Genomic DNA, 20,845 nt, shown 5'->3' with positions numbered 1-20,845 from the left:
AGTAATAGTAAAAATTATTCAACACAAACAAATCAGCTTTATAATGCTTATGAATAATATTAGCTAAATCGCAAAAAATAAATAAATCTGCAAATAAGTATATTCATAAATACTGAACTGGGAATATGTGGGAGTTCACGACAATATATATTTTTTATTATTGGGAACAAGCAGTCATTTATTTTAGAGGTGTTAATTTAAGTGGACGATACACCAGTTTGTTTGTTTTTTAAAAACAAACTTCTCTTAAACTTGAGGAGTTGGGGGGGTACATTTAAAGCAATTAAAAAAAACGGCAATCACTATAATTTTACATCAGCCTTCACACTATGTAACGGAATGTTTTCCTTCAAAGTGCAAATAACTCAAATTTAGCTCTGTGAGAAACATAGCAGTGCTGTTTCATTTCATTCTGAGTGACTATGGAGAGGGCAATCAAAAAGAGAGGAATGTCAAGTATGTGTGGTCAGCACAGTCCTGAGAGAAAGTTCCTAGACTGCCGAGCTGGTATGAGACGGCCCGGCTTGGCATTTACAGAGAAGCGATGAAGGCCTTAGGACGCCACAAAATTTCTGTTGTGATATTTCTACAACCTGTCAATATAAAACCTTCCTAGCTAATACAAGGGACAAAATCTGAGCAAAACGAGCTGTTTTTTAATGCAAAAATAGCTGACATAAGCAAAAAAAAAAAAAGAATAAGAGCTGGCAAAATGCACAGTTCAATTGTATTGAACCTCATGACAGTGACCCTCTGACACGCCACCTTTGTGGGTCCTCAGGCGCCCACTCAACCATGAAAGAAGAAATGACACAAGTAAAGGTTCTGTGAGGACAGGAGTGAATGTAAGACAATAAGGGACTAAATGTGAGTGACACAATTCAAACTCTCCTTGCCCACTGACCTGTGAAGACAACCTAGCTGACAAAGGAGCAAACGGCAAAAAACATTTGAAAACACACAAAGGTGAGGGGGGGCCTGATATAATAAATAGCATTTTACTGCACACCGCCATTAGGTTTCTCATTTCAGGAGCTTCTCTGAGTTATTTACCAACATTTCTGATCACTTTGATGGTTATTTTAAAAAAAAATACTAGAAGAAAAAAAAAATCCGGCAACCTTATGTGATGTCATTGGAAAGTTCGTTCTCTTTTCTCACCATTTGTCCGGCAAATTTCCAAATGAATTGCCTGATGAATAAAAGGCAACCAGTGCTACAGACCGCTCATTGGCATTACTATCCTGCTGAAAGGAACGCAAGAAAAAGGTCAAAGATGTAACGCAAAGTTAATATTTAAGTGCAATGACTGCGACTTTGTAAACGGCCGGTGACCTAGTTATCAATGAATAACGCTTTATTCTCCTGATAAAAGCAGTGCTGATCGTAGCAGGATTTCTCCACCGCAGACAGCCGAAGAGGCCAATTAATAACAAAATGTTGCATTTTTTTGGAGGGCTGGGGGGGGGGGGGGGGAATTATGTTAGGTAGTCACAGCACCTTAAAGCAATGACAGCAATCACTTTGATGCATTGTCAGTATAAAAAAAAAAGAATACAAAGAATACATGTCAAATCACAAAAAGCTGAGCCTATATTTTTCAAATAACCTTTTCAAGGAAAAATGTCCGAAAACATTTGGTTAAATATCCTCCACCTTATGGTTTAATAATTTGTCACGAGCTGCCTATAATCAAGCACAACTTGTTACAAATGCCTTCACGAGGCAGGCGGAAAAGATGAGCAACAGATATTTGCTGCACATCTTCCATATGCAGCCGCTATTGTCCGCCTGTTTAGAACCTGACTGAGTCATGTTACACGGGTTGAATCAATTGGCCTGAGGGCAGAAAGAAGCACCAAAACACACCCAGCCCAACCCTAAAATCCCTCTCTCCACACACACACACACACACACACACACACACACACACACACAGACACACATCTTCTATCCAATGATCTTCCACGTGACGTTTAGAGCGAGTGTCATCGTGCTAGATCTCAAATTTCACTTTGTATCGCCCTTGGCAAGCTCCGACTAGTTTCGACGGACAACCTTAAAAAATGCTTAAAATATTACTACATACTAGAACAAAGATGTCAGCCAGTCATTGTCTTAGGGCATGACTAAGACAAGTTAGGCCAACAGAGCGTTTCCTGCAAATCTCCCCACCCCACGAGCGAGAGCTGGCCAAATCTGCTAATGTTTGAACAACCCAGGTAAATAAAGGGGGAACTGAGACACAGTGTTTTGTTTCTCACTCTCTCAATAAACAGTCCAGATTGGAGTTAATTGTGTGGATGTCAACGGTGAACAAATCTGGTCAAGAAAAGTGTAACTTTTTCTCACCGTGTCTGTGTGTGTCTGTGTGTGTGTCTGTGTGTGTGTGTGTGTGTGTGTGCGTGTTTGTTGGAAGAGTTGAAGTGGAATCAATTTAAAATTAATTTGACAGACTTTACAAGCAGTCACAGGCTGGCGCATTGTGTATTTGTACGGCTCAATGAGTGAAGAAATTCCTTTCACCCTTACAACTCGAACAATATATATCAACATGCCTCAATTAATCCGAAACTGCAATTTCAAATTTCTCTGAAGTTGGAAAATGTAACCTAAAAAGTCAACTGCTGTCCTCACATCAGGCTTCAACCAATCCCTTATGGTGGCGCACAATTCTTTTCCTGGCTACTCAGTACAATATGGCTCACATGACATCCGACGTCAATACTGTATCCGTAAAAGAAGACATGGAAATTCAGCTGTACTTACTTGTTATGGTAAGAGAATGATGGGGGAAGGAGGGGGGGGGGGGGGGCAAGTTGTTCCGCCAGTTTAATTTTCTGCCTTCATAGGTAATATCCGAGCGTTAACAAAGGCGGCATGGTACCTGTGTGAAGTTTAACACCTGACGCTCATACTTTGTCCGACAGCTAATTTATAATTCAAACTCCACTTTGGCCCTGGTCCAATTACCCGATGGCGAGGTGCAATGCACATAGTTGTTGACAAAATCCCGCCTATCTTGCAAGACCGCTGCGCTAAGTGACTACTTTGTCAGACCTAATAATGAGTACGTTTTTTTTTTTTTGGGGGGGGGGTTGGTCATATAATGGGTATTTATATTTATATAAAATCAAATAGAGACCTAAAAGCTAAAATGGACATTTGCACATATGGCGTCAATCCAGCCCGAACGAACATTTTATTTCATGTCACTTTGTTATACAACACAGCAGCTGCCGGGGTGTGGTAATAAAAGTTATGGCAATGCTCCTGTTTGCAAAGCGTTAATGTTGTAACGTGCGGCATCGGCCCTGACAGGTTTGGGCCTCTCCTTATGGCGCGCACCCAGAGTAGAGTAACTAACACTCGTCACAGGTGATAGCAAATTGGTCGGGGCCCGTCGATCTGGTCGGTGCTCTAAGCCGGCCGGCTGCTTGCCTGGGTCGCCGAGCAAGATGGTCAAGTTGCTCGCTTATTTCCTCCTGCACTATTGTGCATGCATTGTCATGAGACAAAAGGGACCGCACAGCTAAATGTGACAAAACAAAAACACAGCGGGGGGCGGAGGAGGGGCAAGGAGCTGGTTTTCAGTTGATGCGGGACAATGCATGATGGGATACCAGCTGCTGACATGCGAGACAAGCTGCGTCTGAACATTCCCAGGCTGCCACTACACAAGTGAGCATTTTTGCTTGAGACATTCCAAGTTGCTTGGACACAAAAAGACCCAAATTGTCTACCCGAGGCATGAATTTCATCGTGAAGGTTCGGGGATTATTCACAGAATATTTCAAACGCCCAAAAGCCTTTAAATTAGCTATTTTCTTCAAAAAGGAAAAAATACAGTGGTGCCTTGAGAAACGAGTTTAATTTCTGTGATGACACGAGTAATTTAAAACACGAGCATTTTAGATTATTTTTCCCCATCGAAATAAATGGAAATGCCATTAATCCATTCCAGCCTCCCCTCACCAGAAAAAAAATACAAAAAAGAATAAGTTAAATTACACCCTCATGGTATTGTACTTTATAAAAGCATACAGAGATGTATATCATGCGTTGTTAATTAATTGCCCAGATTTTGTCACCGCCCACTCACAGCCAAATATTCTGTTAATACTTCTTTGTTGATCATTTTTTACTTATTTTGTTAATCCATGTGCTTTTGAATGAGTATGCAATTAATTTGGGTCACTAAGAGAAATGTCATTTTGAGCAAACTTTCTGTTGTACATAGAATATTAGACACTGTTTTGTTTTCTACAAAATATTTATTTTGGACAAAACCAGAAAGTTGGCTCAAAACAACCCGACTAGTGGGTCGGTCCCTTTTTGACACAAAATGTTTTTTTTTTAACCCAACAGTTTTTAGGCTGAACTGGATTAACCATACTGGTCTAACTGTAACTTTTGTTTTGTGTATGCAAATAATTGTTCAAAGAAGTACCGTAAAAGAGTAAACAAACTGAGTCACTACATTGATGAATTCCATTTTTATTTCCAGATATAAAAACCTGAACTAATACTATTTCCTTGTTCTCAAAGAATGGCAGTCTGTTTTCACTCAGCTTTCTTCCTTGAACTTTCTTCTCGTCACCGCCTGCCCGCCTCGCAGGAAGCCACTTGATCCCGCTCACAAAGTTGTTCTTAATTAAACTGGTCTAGACGTGACAGGTGGGCTGAGTTATAGCGCGAACGAGGGGTCAGTGTCACTAACCTTAATGACCCCCTACACTGTATGCACAAGATTGTTGATCTACGTATCCTTGTCACATACTGTACAGGCCCACTGCCTTTTCCCTTTGCTTTTGTATCATCTATTTATTATTGAGCATGTACAGTACTGTATTCAATAGTCTTCAATCTGACTACGGTTGACAGTCACTGTGCGTGAATGTGTGCCCATATTGCTGCTGCAAAAATGATCATTTCCCCTCAGCAGAGCTAATCGAAGCTGATTTTGTTCTAAATAAGCCAGATTCTCTGAATTCTGACGATTGATTTCTGTTAACCCACTGGTCCATCCAGCAGCAGAGAGGCCGGTTGAGAAGGATTTTGGCCATTTCTTCCTTAATCTCTGGAGGAATTTTAAATTGAGCAACAAGGTGTTGCTCAATGGCAAGGAAAAGGCAGTCGGGAAAGACGGATGTGATGAAAACATGCCAGATGTAACTCGACTCTACCAGTGTTGGCAAGCAACTGGTTGAATGGCAGCATTGGTGGCAGTTGAGTGCGGTTATCACTCATTTTACTGCCACGAGCAAATGGACAAAGACAACTATTGTGTTATGTCACAAAGCAGCGTTGAGGATTACAGCAGAGGGGAACGTTGCACCTTGGTGATACACAACACAGCCCTAATCACATGAAGCACTTTTTCGCATACTGTGCGTCCTACGTACATTTTTGTCTTAAGTAAAATAGCAGGCATACCATTTTTGGCAATGTGCTTTCTCTTCTTGTACAGTATAATGAATGTTTATTGTGTTCAGTGTCATGAATTTATGTTTATGGCGCAGTAATTCCCAATGAGTGCACTATGAGAGCTCAGGTGTGCCAAGAACAATCATCCACTTTTACTTAATTGTTTCAAAAATTATATATTAACTATAAATAATGTTATCTTTGTTCATCTATAACTGTGACATCTAGTGACAGGTGAATCAATAAAGGGGAAGTCCACCGTTTTTCCCCGCCTCGTTTTTATTCACATTTCCATGGAAGCTGTACAAAAAAAAGTACAAAGGTGGTTTTCGGGGCAAAATTACCAATGACGCAAATAGGGTTGAAATCAAGGTCACAAAGTTATTTACACACCATAGAATGTTTCAGTGTTTTAGTTGTGTCTCAGATCAATTAGTAGAACACGTGAACAAGACAGTAGCAGACATAAACAAGACAAGATAAGTGGCGTTCTTGTAGATGGCAGAACTCTTTTTTTGTGGATTTCAAGGGGCTATAAAGAGAGAGAGTTGTTTAGTTATTATTTATTTCCTGTTTTTTCTGTGAAGAACTCAGAGAGGGTTATTTAGTTATTATTTATTTCATTAATAGTGTTATTATTTGTTTTCTGATTTTTTTTCTGTAAAGAACCTGGAAAGGGTTATTTGGTTATGTGTGGCTTTCTGGGAAACAATAATTTTTTAAAGCTCCCCTACGATCGTTGATGTTACAAACTGACACCGGCCCCCCATCAGAGAAGGGAAAAGTTATGTGGCTCTCACAGGAGAAAGTTTGGGGACCCCTGGCTTAGGTAATGACCAAACACAGCTCACCTACTTTCTGAGTTTTGTCATGTGGTCTTTGCAAAGCTGAGTTGTTAAAAAATCAGTAGAGTATATACAAAATTCACCCATTTTTATCTGTCACAGGGGGCAGTCATTTTGCCACTTGCTGTCGACTGAAAAATGACATCACAGTTGCTCATGGCTCAGGTAACGAGCAAACACAGCTCACCTGTTTTCTGAGTTTTGTCATGTGGTTTTTGCAAGCTGAGTTGTAAAAAAATAAAATAAAATCGGTATAAGATCACAAAAGTTGGTATTCAAACGCGGGTGGGGTGGGTGACAGTAACAAAAAATAAAACACTCACGCTCTTCTTCATTAGCATGAACAAATGACGCTGCTCTTGACAGAACATCCAGTGGCGTCTCCATGCTGGGTAACCTGTAGGACAGAAAAATGAGTTTACGTTTGCAAACAAAATATTTAAGTGGGTGATTCAGAGTCCCTGTGGGCAATGTCTACACCCACACAATTTCATTAATGTTTGAGTTTGGGGTTTTTTAAATGGTGTATGTGCATGCTACAATGTTGGCTTTGTCATTATCTTTCGGGTTTGGTTTTGGGGTGGGGAATCTACAGCTTGTTCTAAAACAAACTATAAAATAGTTACAGATAATCATGCTCAAATGTTGATTGACAGTGAGGTATATGCAAAATATCTTTATTGTGAGCAGCACAGTGGACAAATGAATAGTACATCTGCCTCAGTTTTGAGGTCTATGGTTTGAATTGCAGCTTTGGCCTTCCTGTGTGGCATCTGATCGTTATCCACCATGCTTGAGAGGTTTTCTCTGGGAACTCCATCTTCCTCCCGCATTCCAAAAACATACATGTTCAGTTCGCTGAAGACTTTAAACAGTTCAAAAGTGTGAATATGAGTGTAAATGCTTGTTTGTCTGCAGTTTATGTGCCCTGCCATTAGCTGGTGACCATTCCAGGGTGTACCCTGCCTCTCGCCCAAAATCAGCACTGATAAATTCTTGCCCTCATGTCACCTGAATGAGTACAAGTAGTATATACAATGGATGTTAGATGAATACTTTGAAAGAAATCCACATTCTGAGAACTGCTTCTATTTCCCTATTATGGCCTGGACAAAGTAACAAAATACTAGGAACACCTCTGAGAGTTTGACCAAACTTCAGCTAAAATAATTAATTCATAGATATATGTACATGTATTGTACTCAGACAGTCAATCCAAATTTTAACATCATCTTTGTAATGTCACACCGCTTGCATTGGATCTCACCACCCGTTTATTGAATTCAGGTCAAATTTAATAGGTCCGACCTGGTTTTAAGGGTTTTTTTTCCTCCCTAGTATATCTTGTTCAAGCATTTTGTCCTTCAATGTGGAGCCGTCTGTCCTGCAAAGCTATGCAAGGTATTCGTGGATGAAAACAAGTATTATAAGACCAATTTGAGCGCATTCTTCAAATGTCTTCCTCCTCATTATTTCTCACAATAAAAAAGAAATTACAAGTACAGTATAAGTTTACTTAACTTTTGTCACGCTTGGAAGCTGATAATGAAAGCGGCACTACAACAAGTGCGTCTGCATTTCTACGGAGCCTACTTGCATTCCTATCCCACGATTTTCTGACGTTTATTACCAATGACGGATCTTTGTCATTTGATGACAAATAAAATACACACTTGCTATGTCCACTATTTGGGAACGTTTGGCCACTACCATTTTCAATCGCAAAAATAAATTCCAACGTAATTTGGCCGTATCCTCCATCATTATTTCTCTATCGAAATATTTTCCAACATTTTAACATGTTTGAATCCAAAGCCCCACGGAACAATGTGCCAAGTTTACGTTGAGGAAAACATACCTCCTGTATGCGCCACTTTGGTATCTTCCGGTAGTACAACGTCCAAGCATAGGGCAACAAACCGTCAGGGAGGAAACGTGTATATTCCACAGAGATACGAAGCTTAATCCGCAGCTAAACGGCTCCGTGGGAGGGTGGACAATACTAGTAACTGAGCTGTCGGGACCAACTTGGTTGTAAACGAGAAAAAAAGGAGGAGGAGGAGGAGGAAGGAGGAGGCTGGAATGCCTGGAATGATGGAATTCAGTTGCTAGCAGGTGGTGGAAGTAACGCATGCTGATTGGCGGAGCAGGAGAAGGCATGATATCATCATAAATTATGTAGATATTGACGTCACATCCTCTGAAGGCATCACCGCTGCTACTGTAATTTTTAAACCGGACTACCAAACTGGATACTATTTTCGATTTCTTACCAGTGTATAGAATGCAAAGCATATCATGTTTAGCCTTTTACCCAAACATTTGCAGTCAAATGCATTGTTCCTGCAAAGGTATGGCATGTCACATTAAATATTGACTTCTGGAACAAATACTGTAGTTTGCTTTTGCTCACAAGTTTGAAAATAAATGCAGTATGGTTTTATTTGAGGTGACCATAAACCGGATAATAGCTGAAAATGAAAAAATGTAACAGGACTAGGAATATTTAATCGTGGGAAAATACAACAACATACCTGTCAACTTTTCGGAGCGCCAGCCTGTATAAACTACTTAAAAAAATCCTTATAACATACCAAAGCATTGTATATGTCAAAATAACGGCAGGGAAAAAAACACGAAATTTTCAATGATATTTATTGTAGATCTCCATAATACAATGTCTGGTTAATGTCTAATCATCATTCTACTTAGTAGTATTACTGTGTTCAGAGTTGTATTCCTGCGTTACTTTTTTGGAAAGTTGCCGGAAATGAAAACATTCGAGTAGACTTGCACTATTCTGGGCAAAAGCAAACGGAACTACCTGTTAGGGGAAGAAAAAAACCCGGAAATTTTCAGAATTCGTATGATTTGTGCGATACGGCCATATACGTAAGATTCACCAAAAAATCCGTATGAACTATGGCTAAACCGTATGAGTTGACAGGTATGCAACAAGATGGCTTCATCCAGAGTTCTAAACCTGGGCTATTTATAATTAAGGGCCCTGTTTTAATTTAAAAAAATATGGCGCAATGATCGAGCAAATGTTTTATTATTTGATATTGTGATCGTTTGTGTGACTTGGCATCTCCTGAGGTTGTTTTTTTTTAAATTTAGACATAAATGTGTCAATGTACAAATCGGTTTAAGGCAGTGGGTTTCAATTATTTTCTGTTACCCTCCCAACTCCCCCACAACTATAAATAGTATAATATATCAAATTGTTCTGTCCAACGCTGCATAACGTTGTATCTTTTATGACATCGAGGAAAACATAAAAGAAAAATAAACATAGATTAATGTACTACCCAAAAAAAACTACTGTATGTTAACATGTTTTTTTTAGTATTAAAAAATATTTGAAGACCATCAATTTGCCTAGAAAAAAAACGTGAGCGCATTACTGTCACATGTTGCAGTGGATATGCAATTATACTTTATTCTAATACAGTGAAGGGTGGGACCATGTTCCCTGGGGTCACACACACCACAAGTGGGCATGCCCCCACTATTTGAGGACTGGTTTCACGGCAAGTTTATTTCCTGATTATTGTGTTTCTCACCTTAGAGTCTCAATATGTTTCGTACTCGTAGAGTTAATTAGAGAAGAGTGTAATTGAATGTTCTAGTCTCAGTTCATGTTTTAAACCAAGAAGAAGTTTGACAGATTCCAAGGAACGTGGTTCAGGAAGTCTGCGGAACAGATGGTTTCCTCCTCCAGCCCTTCCACATCTTTAGTAGCTTCTTCGAGCTGTAGGACACTGTCTTCCACATGCCTGTGAGCAAGTGACAGACCATATAGAATTGTACTCTACATTAAAAATATCTACACATGTCAAGCAATACACAAGAAAGAGATGCTTACCTGCTGTTGCGATGCCTTTGATACTTTGTGTAATACTGGATGATTTCACAATAGAAGCGATGCCTGATGAACATACAGTATATAACAAAAGTACATAGTTAAATTTGCCAGTAGGGCCTGCATGCAGCCTCATTCATTTGCAGTCTGGACAGAGGGGTGAACTTCTCCCATGTCTCAGAGTCTTCAGAAGTCTCAAATAAAAGCTCAAAAAAATGCCAGTTTTGTTGCTCATTAGTTTTTTCTTTTGCTTTTTACATAATTTATGTGGCCAGCAGAAAAGATGCTAAATTGGCAATCCCGATGAGGCAGTCGCTTCATCACAAAATATAGCTCCGCCCTGGTTTTCACGGGAACCATATTCTCTGTGTTTGCATCGGATAGAATTTTTGCTTTGCTGAACTTGACTCATTTTGAGCAGCACCTCTCACTCAATGTCGCGATAGGCAGGCAGGCACGCTACAGACCCAATTATTTCTATACAAGCCAATAAAAAAGTCATTTTGCCCCAATTATCGTAGTATGTCCCATAGAAGTAGCATTTGTTACCCTGCTGCACAACTGTTCCACAGTCGGGGTCCTGAGCCATCTGCAGCAGGATCTCCTCCACATCCCTGTTCTTCCCGGGAGGGTCCACCAGCTTGGTGATCCTCTGCTGCAGGGTGCGAGGCAACGCCATCAGCTGGATGAACTGGCCCTCTGGGCTTTTGTCAACCTGCATGAAGTTCCATGACTTTATGTGAACCACAACTTAATTGAAAGAGGTTGTCTTCCTTGTGCCGTGTGGGGGTGGGGGGTGATTACCATATAACAAGAAACTGCACTTACTGCAACAAAAAGTGTTGGCCCAGTAAAATATGAGCCATATGTTGAAATTAAGCCATAATTCAGATCAGACTCTCAACTTGAAAATTTAAAGGGGAAGTGAACCAAAAAAAAAAACCCCAAAACATTATTTACAGTAATATGTAAATAATCCTCCACTAGTCTAAACAAGGCATTCTGATTATTATTGCGCTTGTGAAATATGAGTTGAGCAGAAAAACACACACCCTCTTGTAGCCATCTCATGGGGGTGGCCATTTTGCCACTTTCTTTCAATGGAAAATGACATCACTGTTGCTCACATTCATTCATTCATTTTCCGCACCGCTTGATCCTCACTAGAGTCGCGGGGGGTGCTGGAGCCTATCCCAGCTGTCTTTGTGCAGTAGGCGGGGGACACCCTGAACCGGTCGCCAGCCAATTGCAGGGCACACAAAAACGAAATTTTTTTTTAATTCTAGAAAGGGAAGTGGATCTTATTGCAACACAGGGTGTCAGCTGAGTACAATATTAATCGCATAATTAATTCATGGTCCCATACACCAAACAGACACCGATTCAAATAGCATTTATCTGAGCATAATACCTCCAATTTTCCTTGTTGGGGCTTGTAGACCACCTGCGGGCAGTCCCGTAAGATGTTGCTATAGAGAATCCGGAACTGCTCAATATTGTCATTCACAATGTTGGCCACCTTGGATTTATCCTCTCCAATCACCATCCTGAAATCACCTTGAAAGGAACACACCAAATATTTGCCTTGACGGGTCGCACATTTCAAATTTTACACGTATCTTTGGATGAAAAGTGAAGCATGGAGAGCCTCTGCAGCCGAAAAGCATTAATGCTCATGAGTGATCACAGCCTCTCAATAAAACCAAGCGTTTCCTTGACAATCATACTATGTTGTTTTTGGGTCAAAAAAATTAATACCAGCCTCAAAAAGCTCTTTCCCGATAAGAATGCCAGGTGTCACAGTTATTGCATTGCAGCGAATTGGTATGTGCGCAAGTGTCAATTGGCAGGCGGGCAGGTGTCAGACGCTGACTTTTGACATTGTTTGTTTGCCACTGTCCAATTTAGTAGCTTTAGTGTACTCTAGTACTCTGGACTACATAGAGAGAATTACTAGGAACATACCGGCATAAGACAGGCCCGCTATCTGCAAGAAAAGCTCTTCCTCACTAAAACTCTCGGGTAGCATAAGGAATGAAGCCGTTACAGCGCTCTTGAGGTTGGCCACAAGAGCGGCACGCAGCTTCCCATTGTCAGCCTGCCCCAGTAACTTCACCTACAGAGGAGCGGAGATGCATGCGTGCACACATGACAAGCAGTGCATTTATTTGGGGGAAAATGCAAGATGAACAATACAGACAGCATGAAGGCGACAGAGAATTACCGGTAAATGAAAATTTTAATGACAATGACAAAGTTTCTTCTGGATGTAATACTGCCCAAAAAAGTTACAATCTTCACAAAAGTCATGAGAAAAAAAGTTTACAAATTACAAGTGTCACTGTTATGTTATGTGTCACTGTTATGAGAGGACATTCTAATATTTAGAGAAAAAAAATATACCGTCATATCTAAGGGGAAATTGCTGTGTTTCAAAATTAAGGTTCTTAAAAAAATGTTTTTTCCATGTTCAGAGTAAGGTCTCGTAAAATTACATTTCCATATAATTGATAATTTCTTATTGTTACATTGCAATCTGTGATTTTTGGACCTTCTCTCTCAAAAATTGCCTTATTTGCGTATCGTGTTAACTGTCATGGCTTTATTCCTGTAGTATTGACTTTTTCTTTAATTGCGTATAATTAATTTCAATGTTTTAATTTAAAAGTTCATGCTTCATAATTAAATGTAAGAGCACGACTTGTGTCTCTTTTATAATGTATACCGAAATTGTGCTTTCTTGTACGGTAATACTATTTTTAAAAAATCGTATTACACTGCTTCTTCTCTCATAAAAGTATGATTTATTTTAATGATACAACAACTTGGCTAGGAAAACAAAAAACAATCTTTTGTCTAGTGTTGTAATCGTCAAACTTTATTCTCAAAACATTGCACCTTTTTTCTTGTACTGACTTCCACGCATATTTTTAAAGCCATTATGACTGTGAATTTTGTAAAACCACATAAATGTTTAAACACCTCCACAAATTACATACACACCGAACAACAAATTGATGGATAAATTGTTTTGAAATCAAAAGTCAAGAACAATGCCTTGTTCAAATATTGTTGTTATGAATTAGATGTGGCAATTTGACATTTTGGTTCAGACTTTAGCAAGTATCATGGACGTTGACGTGCTTGATTTCCTTTCGCGGGCCACGTAAAATGATGTGACGGGCCAGATCTGGCCCCCGAGCCTTGACTTTGACATCGGCTACAAAGTCTCGTACCAACAACATGAATGTGTAAAATTACAATTTCCTTCCTAATTGTCGCAACAGTATGACTTAAATCATGTAAAAATGATGGGAATTTTGTCATATTACAACTACAACTTAATTTCTGACTATATTCAGTTTTCTATGGCTCTACTTCCTCCCTGTTCATTGAGGCCCAAACACTTCTACCTAAATAAAGTTTCTGTCCACAGAAATGGGCAATAATTTAACATGTTTCCAGTGTGTAAAGATTAAATAAGATTAAGTGACAAATAAATTACTGACCGGTTTGTGAAGCCGTCCTGCAGCATACATGGTTTTCCAGTGCATGAGATCATCAATGAGACACTCAGTGCTTATCACACCATATTTGATAATCTAGAACGAAGAATCACAGTTATGTTTGTATTTACTCAAAATTATTTAAAGTGAGCTTCTTGATATTTTTACCCTCCCGTCCATGGGAACTAGCGTGTTGTAGTACATAGCAGCGCCGTGGTCACTCTGTATGGAGCTGATCATGGCAGGCCCAAGTAGTTTAAGGATGGAGTAATGTTTACGGTTCTGCAATAAATTCATGGTGTGCCAAGTGACTGGATCATCCACCGCAAACACAAAGTCCAGCATGTTTTTCTGCATGTAAAAATATTGACAGAATAAAAGGTTTTATTGAAGCAAACTGCACAAGCATAATATCTAGTATACACAGTTTACTGGATACAGAGGCATAAGGTTTCTTGTTCTTTTACCAATTTCTATGTCATGTATACCACAACACCAATCAGCTATTTTTCATGTAACGAGTGGGCCAGAAGTAGGTATGAATTTGAAAAAGGTTTGATTTTGATAACATTTACACATTTTCCTGACGTCTTTTCCTCCCTGATTTCCTTTCTTCATTTAGCTTTACTTTTTATTTTTGCATCTTCACTCATTCCTTCAATAAAATAACGTATGTTTTGCTCTTAAATTTCTTTGGCCTTGCTTTCACTCTTCCCTCCCTGTCTGACTTCTTTCTTGCCTTCCTTCCATTCAGGATTTTATCCTGGTATCTGAACGTGCTTGACCTTCTTCCCTCAGATCCTGTTTTCATTCATCCTTACATCCTTCCTTCCTTCACATCTGTTTTTTTATTCATGCCTGTATTGATCCATTCCCCTTCAAGTTGCTTTTCTGCCCGTCTTCGTTAGCTGCTTTTCGCTTCTTTTCTTGCTTTCCCTCCTGCTTTATTTTCTGCCTTTCCTTTGTTTCCACAGCTTTTTATTTTTGCATCTTTTTTTACTTTGCTGAATACTTTTCTGTCTTTCCGACCACACCTTTCCAACAATCCTAACAACACGCCTAACAATCCATATACTGTACTTTGTTCTGGACTCAAAATAATAGATTTTACTGTCGACAATAAGTGAGCTTGAAAAATAGATAGGCCTACATACTTGGACCACCTTGCTCTGTTTACAATCTGTGTACAGTTGTCACTCGTTACCTCCATTTGACCTTGGCTGGTTCCTTGCTGTTTAAAAACACCAGATCCATAGGCGAAAGCTAAACTGATATCCTGTGGGAATTGTGACAAAATTCTTCTGTAAAGCACGCCGGTGTTGTGCAAAGCTGGGAGAGTCATTTTGTCCGTACATCGATTTAGATACTGATCGACAACACGTTTGTTATCGACAAGAGACCGCTGACATGAAACTCACAAAGTCACTTCCAAAAAAGCTTAAACAACATTTTCAATGGTTTGATAAGACTACTAGCCAATCCGCTACCGTGTAAAAAAATATATGGATGTTGTTTTTAACGTTGAAACATGTCTACTACTGCAGTTATCATTCGCCGACGGCGTCGCATAGTAAAAACGTCATAGTGTTGTGCAGTGGCGGAAGAGGCTCATGGGAAATGGAGTATGAGCGCACGCAACAGCCCTTGGATCGAAAATCGCCGACATTGCGGGCCTAATAACTGTTATGGCCCAATACCCGTGTTATATTCAATAACTCCGCATCAAACATGTTATCATAAGATATGGCGTCATGTATACGCCATATAATTAAAGCTCCGTTTTACTACACGAGTACGAAAACTATGTAGGTTTAGTATTCGGCCGGCAGATGGCGACTTTTAAGTGTACAGTATTTCCTGGGACAGCTCAAATGGCTTGTTTGCCATACTACACAAATGACCCCCTATACCCCCTATGTTCACCCATAAACACCCGTAGTCCCTTGTGTGAGTTACAATACCACACCAAGATCAAATCAGAAGAGAAGAGCATTTACTCCATTGCGAGTTCCACGACTAACACTTGAAAATTAGCAAATATACAACATGAAAATAATAAAAGAAGGCAAACCTTAACCAACCTTAGCATAGCTGTCTATCTCTGGCCGTGCTAACTGTTTAGCATGGATTTTACTCGGTGTGGTTTGCACCTGTTGTAGCCATTGTGAGAATCTTTATACTGTTCCATTGGATGAATGATTATTTAATGCTAACACTGCTGACAGTTCAAGTCGTGTCTGTAGTCCACTATTACTACTTTTCAAGAATGAGACAATGGAAACTCCCAAAGGCGAAGCTTCACCAATGAATAAATATTGATAAGGTCACTGAGAACTATTGACTAATGAGCTCCCACAGTGTGTGCAAGTGCCTTGGTAATCAGTGATGTTCCAATGTCGCAGCGTCAAAGCACAGAGTCAAATTAGTGCTGCTCAACCTGAGTGTTTATTTTTGCTGTGTTTTTTCTCACTGTAGATTTAGCAGCTTTGATTTGTAATTCACGACACGACAGTAAAATTCGCCGAATCAAATTTGTGGAAAGTTGACAATTGATTCGTTAATTGTTATTCATATTTTTTTTTTTATCAAGTCAAGTCAACAGTATTTATAGAGCACTTTCAAACAGCCGTCGCTGCATACAGAGTGCTGTACATGGAGCGATTTAACATACACAATAAACAGTAAGACGAAATGGCAATAAAGGCGGTAGAAAGCACCAAGCAGTAAAATCAGGCTGAGTCGAACGCCAAAGAATACAAGTGGGTTTTGAGGAGGGCTTTAAAGATGGGCAGCGAGGAGGCTTGCCGAATGTTCGGTGGGAGGTCATTCCAGAGGGAGGGACCAGCAACAGAAAAGGCTCGATCCCCTCTGAGCCTCAGTTTAGTTCTTGGTACTTCTAACAAAGACTGGTCCACAGACCTGAGGCGCCGGGCAGGTGTGTAGGGGCGGATGAGCTCAGAGAGGTAAGGTGGCGCGAGATTATTTAGAGATTTGAAAACAAAGAGGAGAATCTTGAAAATAACTCTAAAAGGAATGGGGAGCCAATGAAGGGATGCCAGAGTAGGAGTTATATGCTCCCTCTTACGAGTACCAGTCAAGAGGCGAGCAGCTGCATTCTGGACCAGCTGAAGGCGCGTAATGGAGGACGGGCTGACTCCAAAGTACAGGAGTGGGGGCATTACAGTAATCGAGCCGGGATGTGACAAAGGCATGAATTACTGTCTCAAAGTGTTCATGTGAGAGGAGAGGTTTTATTTTGGCCAGCTGTCTAAGGTGAAAGAAGCTGGATTTAACAACGGCACCAATTTGCCGATCGAGTTTGAAATCACTGTCCAGTTTAAGGCCCAAGTTTGAGATTGTTGACTTAAGATAAGGAGACAGGGGGCCCAAGTCTACAGGATGGAATGTACAAGGGCCACTGGGACAATATCACCTGTCTTCTTTTCGTTGAATTTCAAGAAATTTTGTGCCATCCAGGTTTTGATTTCTTCCAGACAGGATAGGAGTGGGCTTAATGAGAAGGTGTCTTTCTTGCTCAGTGGGACATAGATCTGGCAGTCATCTGCAAAGCAGTGAAAGGGAATACCATGTTTCCTTAAGATGGAACCCAATGGGAGAAGATAAAGCGAGAATAGCAGAGGCCCCAGAATTGAGCCCTGTGGAACACCACATGACAGGGGAGCATTGCGTGACTCAGAGCAGCCAAGGCTGACACAAAAGGTCCTGTCAGCTAGATAGGACCTAAACCACTCAAACATACTTTTTACCCAGTATTCTCACTATCCACTTCAGAAAAGCCTCCCTTTTCTCATCGAGGCTTGTCATTACCACAGTTAATAGAAGCTGCCGTTCGTGCATAGACATTTAGGGGCTAACAGCTGAGACCATTTGAACTCTGTTGCTAACATAAACAGCAGCACGCACTGTGGCACAGAAACTCTCAAATAAATTAAATGTGCAGAGACTTACCACATGCTTATGCAGTGTTAAAAATAATCTTACCTTGTGCGGGAGACAGCGCTTGTAAGTAAATGAAAACAAACAAAATAATGACACCTTTAACACTTATTTTTGACATTGAAATAAAATGCAGTCTTTAAAAAAAAACAATACCTATCAGAAACAACATAATTAGGTTACAAAACTTATTAAAATGGACTACAGTATCATCATAGCGATAATGACCTTTGTCTTCATCTTTGCCAGTTTCATACTATGCTTTTTGGGTCAATCTTAAATGTACTTATTTGAGCTGTGCCAGTTTTACCACAGCTGCACAGCCCTACGGCACTTCAAGTTCCAGCCATGATGTAACATTTTGACAATCTGCCCTGACGGGGAAGGGAAAAAAAATACTCGCATGATGGCAACAGCAAAAAGACATTTACTCAACTTCACTGTGTTGCATTCTTTGTGGATGTTGACCTCCACTCATGTCATACTGTGCTTCTTTCAAAAGCGCCTCTGCTGGTGACCGCTAAGAAGTGCAGTCCGTTTTCCCTCAATCAACTAATTGGTTCTTATACCCATCCTTATTTGCAGCAATTCTTATGAAACATTCTTATGCAATTTCTCTGATATTAGACACCCGCCCACATGCTTATCGAATGGAGTCATGCACACAATAACTACAAGAATCCTTCCAGCTTGCTGCACCCGTTGCCATGGAGATTACCATTGCTGTCCGTGCCATTGTGATGGAACATCAAACGCACCACCGTCATTAACCACACGCACACACATACACACAGGCTTGTGTGGATGCACAGATGCTGCACAACCCTCTGGGAAGATGGAAACACTGACTAGTTTTTGATCCCCGCCCCCCCTCCTCCCAACTCTAAAAACACATAAAAGATAAGAACTGATATAAAATTGTTCTATATACATTCAGATTTTTAAGTCTAGTATGGCCCAATATTCATTAATTCATTCATTTTCCAAACCGCTTTTATCCTCACTAGGGTCGGGGGGGGGGGGGGTGCTGGAGCCTATCTCAGCTGTCTTCGGGCAGTAGGCGGGGGACACCCTGAACTGGTTGCCAGCCAATTGCAGGACACACAGAAACGAACAACCATCCTCGCTCCCGCTCACACCTAGGGACAATTTTGAGTGTTAAAACAGCCTGCCATGCATGTCTTTGGAATGTGGGAGGAAACCGGAGTACCCGGAGAAAACATGCAAACTCCACACAGGGAGGCCGGAGCCGGGATCGAACCCACGACCTCCGCACTGTGAGGTCGACATCTAACCACTGGACCACCGGGCCGCCCTATGGGCCAATTATGACGCTAAAAAATACAACTGCCCCTACTCCTCCTAGCGCCATAAAATGAGCAATGTGTCCATTATTGGAGTGATTCAAATGTCTTGTCCTTGGAGTCCAGTTAAAGTCTTCCCCCAACATTGTTAGCGACAAAGCAGGTGAATCCGCTCTACCCCACCCTTAAAAAAGGCACCATAATTAACAAACATGAATCTCTCATTTAAGGTCAGCAAAATATCAACACATCTAGACTGAGCATTTATGTCCTCGTAGTGCTTTGTGGTCTTTTTTTTCCCCCAAAATTCCATCTGACAATTTACCAGAGCAAGGCGGAAATTAGGATCAGATAATAACACATTTATCTTTCGAATTGTTGAAGTAGTATGCGGCTCATTATCCAAGGTTATTTCTGAATAGGCCTCCACTCCAAGTAACTGGAAACAATTCTGTTTGTAGTCAGGAGGCAGCGCTTTGCTTCACGTAAGTGGCACTGCAGGTGCCGTATTAGTCTGAAAACATTGCGTTTAGTAAGGCAATTCTTGGTGTTTCCCAGGATTTATGAGAAAATCTCAAGAACTAAGCTCTAGCTCCAGCTTTCTAATGCACACAGTCTAAATTTAGGCCATGTTTTGCTTTGACGGCCAACTGTCAACTTGCTTGCTTGCATTGACTATTATATAACCCTGATTTGAAAATGCACTATGTGTGCCATGAAACATGTAGGCCAGGAGGAGCTCATAGGATGTCGTTTCAGTTCACACGGCAAGCTCGATGACTCACCCCAGTGTCCTCACGCATCACGGAACAGCAACGGTGGGGGGGGGGTGTTCCAGGATCGGCTTGAATGTGCAGACCTACACTTGCATGTTTTACTAAGGAGTGCATTTGTAATTCAACTGTGAGAATAACACTATCAGATATCTTTTGGGGTTTTTTTTGTTGCTTTCTTCCTGTTTTGTTAGCTGATAATTTTCTCTCCACAGAGATATAAGATTTTATGAGAGGTCAATCAAACCATGCAAATTAACTGGGACACCAGTCAGCATCAGCAAAGCATTTCAAAAGACAAGAAGCTGTTGTTGGTGTTCGTTCGGGCTGGGAGTTTAAGTTAAAAAAAAACTACCTTAGTGTCGTTTAAAAGGTTGTGTTGTATTTGTCTTGCATTTTAAATGAGGTGATCCATCTCTTCTGACAGATGTGGTGCATTCTGCCGACAGCACGTCCTACCCTTTAGGTGAGTAGCACTGTGTCAGATGAAGAAGAAGAATCAAATAATCAAAAGAGTAAAAAACAATCGTGTGCAGCTTTGATGTGAGTGTCCTGATTTTCCCCCAAAACGTTCTTTGCATTCTGCGTGCGCAGTACGGCAACAACATTAGAAATAGCATTGGCAGCTAGCAGGCAGACTCAAGCTCTCATTTTCTGCACATCCATCAACAGATTCGCACCCCTGAATCGTGAACTGCAGCTGTGAAAGCGCCCTTCCATTAAACGACGAATAGAGGTGAACTGCATGAAAAGCTTCTTAACAATGGCCGACACAGATCGGATAACGCTCATAGTCGTTGACATCATCTGAAGGGTTCTCCCTTTGAAATCTCTGAGGTGCACCTCATTATCTCCACCTTCTTTTCGAATAGAGATGATAGAGATGGAGCTAATAAATATGTATTGTATTGTGTTTGTTTTAGACTGAAAGTGACACCGCAACAAAGAGCTGCTGTGAGGTAAATATCTCACATGTGCTGTGTGTGCTGCAGTGACTCAGCAAGAGATGATACAAAAACACATAAAATCGTATGAAGAAAAAAACCCAGTAAGCATCGCTGCCATTGGTGTTTTCACGCCTCTCCTCTTTCCCCTGCAAGTAAGAAACGATCTGATACAGAACAGGAAGGATGGATGATGTCTCAAAAGGTGGTGGTGGGGGGGGGGG

General features: G+C 40.6%; 2 protein-coding genes and 1 long non-coding RNA gene across 4 annotated transcripts in view; 1 reads left to right on the top strand and 2 right to left on the bottom strand.

Annotated features, from left to right (window-relative positions):
* The window catches only part of vgll4b (vestigial-like family member 4b), a 34,801-nt gene extending 26,052 nt beyond the window's left edge, over positions 1 to 8,749 (bottom strand). The window contains exons 1-2 of the mRNA XM_052076501.1: positions 8,131 to 8,749; positions 6,596 to 6,669 (exon numbers count right to left, since the gene is read on the bottom strand). Of these exons, the coding sequence (XP_051932461.1) occupies positions 6,596 to 6,669; positions 8,131 to 8,567 (511 nt within the window). The 5' untranslated portion in view covers positions 8,568 to 8,749. The remainder of the gene's footprint in view (positions 1 to 6,595; positions 6,670 to 8,130) is intronic.
* On the top strand, positions 8,475 to 20,762 carry LOC127607827 (uncharacterized). Its single transcript, XR_007964151.1, has 4 exons — positions 8,475 to 8,623; positions 20,105 to 20,143; positions 20,350 to 20,514; positions 20,601 to 20,762. It is a non-coding gene; the product is annotated as an uncharacterized LOC127607827 (long non-coding RNA).
* tamm41 (TAM41 mitochondrial translocator assembly and maintenance homolog) lies at positions 9,678 to 15,236 on the bottom strand. 2 transcript variants are annotated; one of them, XM_052076504.1, is made up of 8 exons: positions 14,848 to 15,236; positions 13,812 to 13,994; positions 13,647 to 13,739; positions 12,103 to 12,253; positions 11,549 to 11,694; positions 10,687 to 10,852; positions 10,141 to 10,203; positions 9,678 to 10,051 (listed from the first exon to the last, which is right to left on the bottom strand). In XM_052076504.1, exons 1-8 carry the CDS (start codon positions 14,983 to 14,985, stop codon positions 9,960 to 9,962), a joined length of 1,032 nt encoding a protein of 343 aa, XP_051932464.1. In that variant the 5' UTR covers positions 14,986 to 15,236; the 3' UTR covers positions 9,678 to 9,959. The 2 variants fall into 2 exon arrangements, with proteins under 2 accessions (XP_051932464.1, XP_051932465.1); XM_052076505.1 differs by having other exon boundaries at positions 14,798 to 14,933.
* Positions 20,763 to 20,845: the final 83 nt, after the last annotated feature.

This window comes from Hippocampus zosterae, chromosome 9, assembly GCF_025434085.1.
Source record: "Hippocampus zosterae strain Florida chromosome 9, ASM2543408v3, whole genome shotgun sequence".
Lineage (NCBI taxonomy): Eukaryota > Metazoa > Chordata > Actinopteri > Syngnathiformes > Syngnathidae > Hippocampus > Hippocampus zosterae.
The sequence above is the reverse complement of the archived record's forward strand: the minus strand, read 5'-3'. Positions and strand labels throughout refer to the sequence as shown.

Bases quoted from the DNA above. Each gene is read 5' to 3' on its own strand.
- tamm41 (XM_052076504.1), bottom strand. From the start codon at position 14,985: ATGACTCTCCCAGCTTTGCACAACACCGGCGTGCTTTACAGAAGAATT. The intron at 12,254-13,646 runs GTCAGTAATTTA...GCTCCTCTGTAG, and splicing joins CAGGACGGCTTCACAAACCG to GTGAAGTTACTGGGGCAGGC. The intron at 10,853-11,548 runs GTATTATGCTCA...AACTTCATGCAG, and splicing joins CCCAACAAGGAAAATTGGAG to GTTGACAAAAGCCCAGAGGG.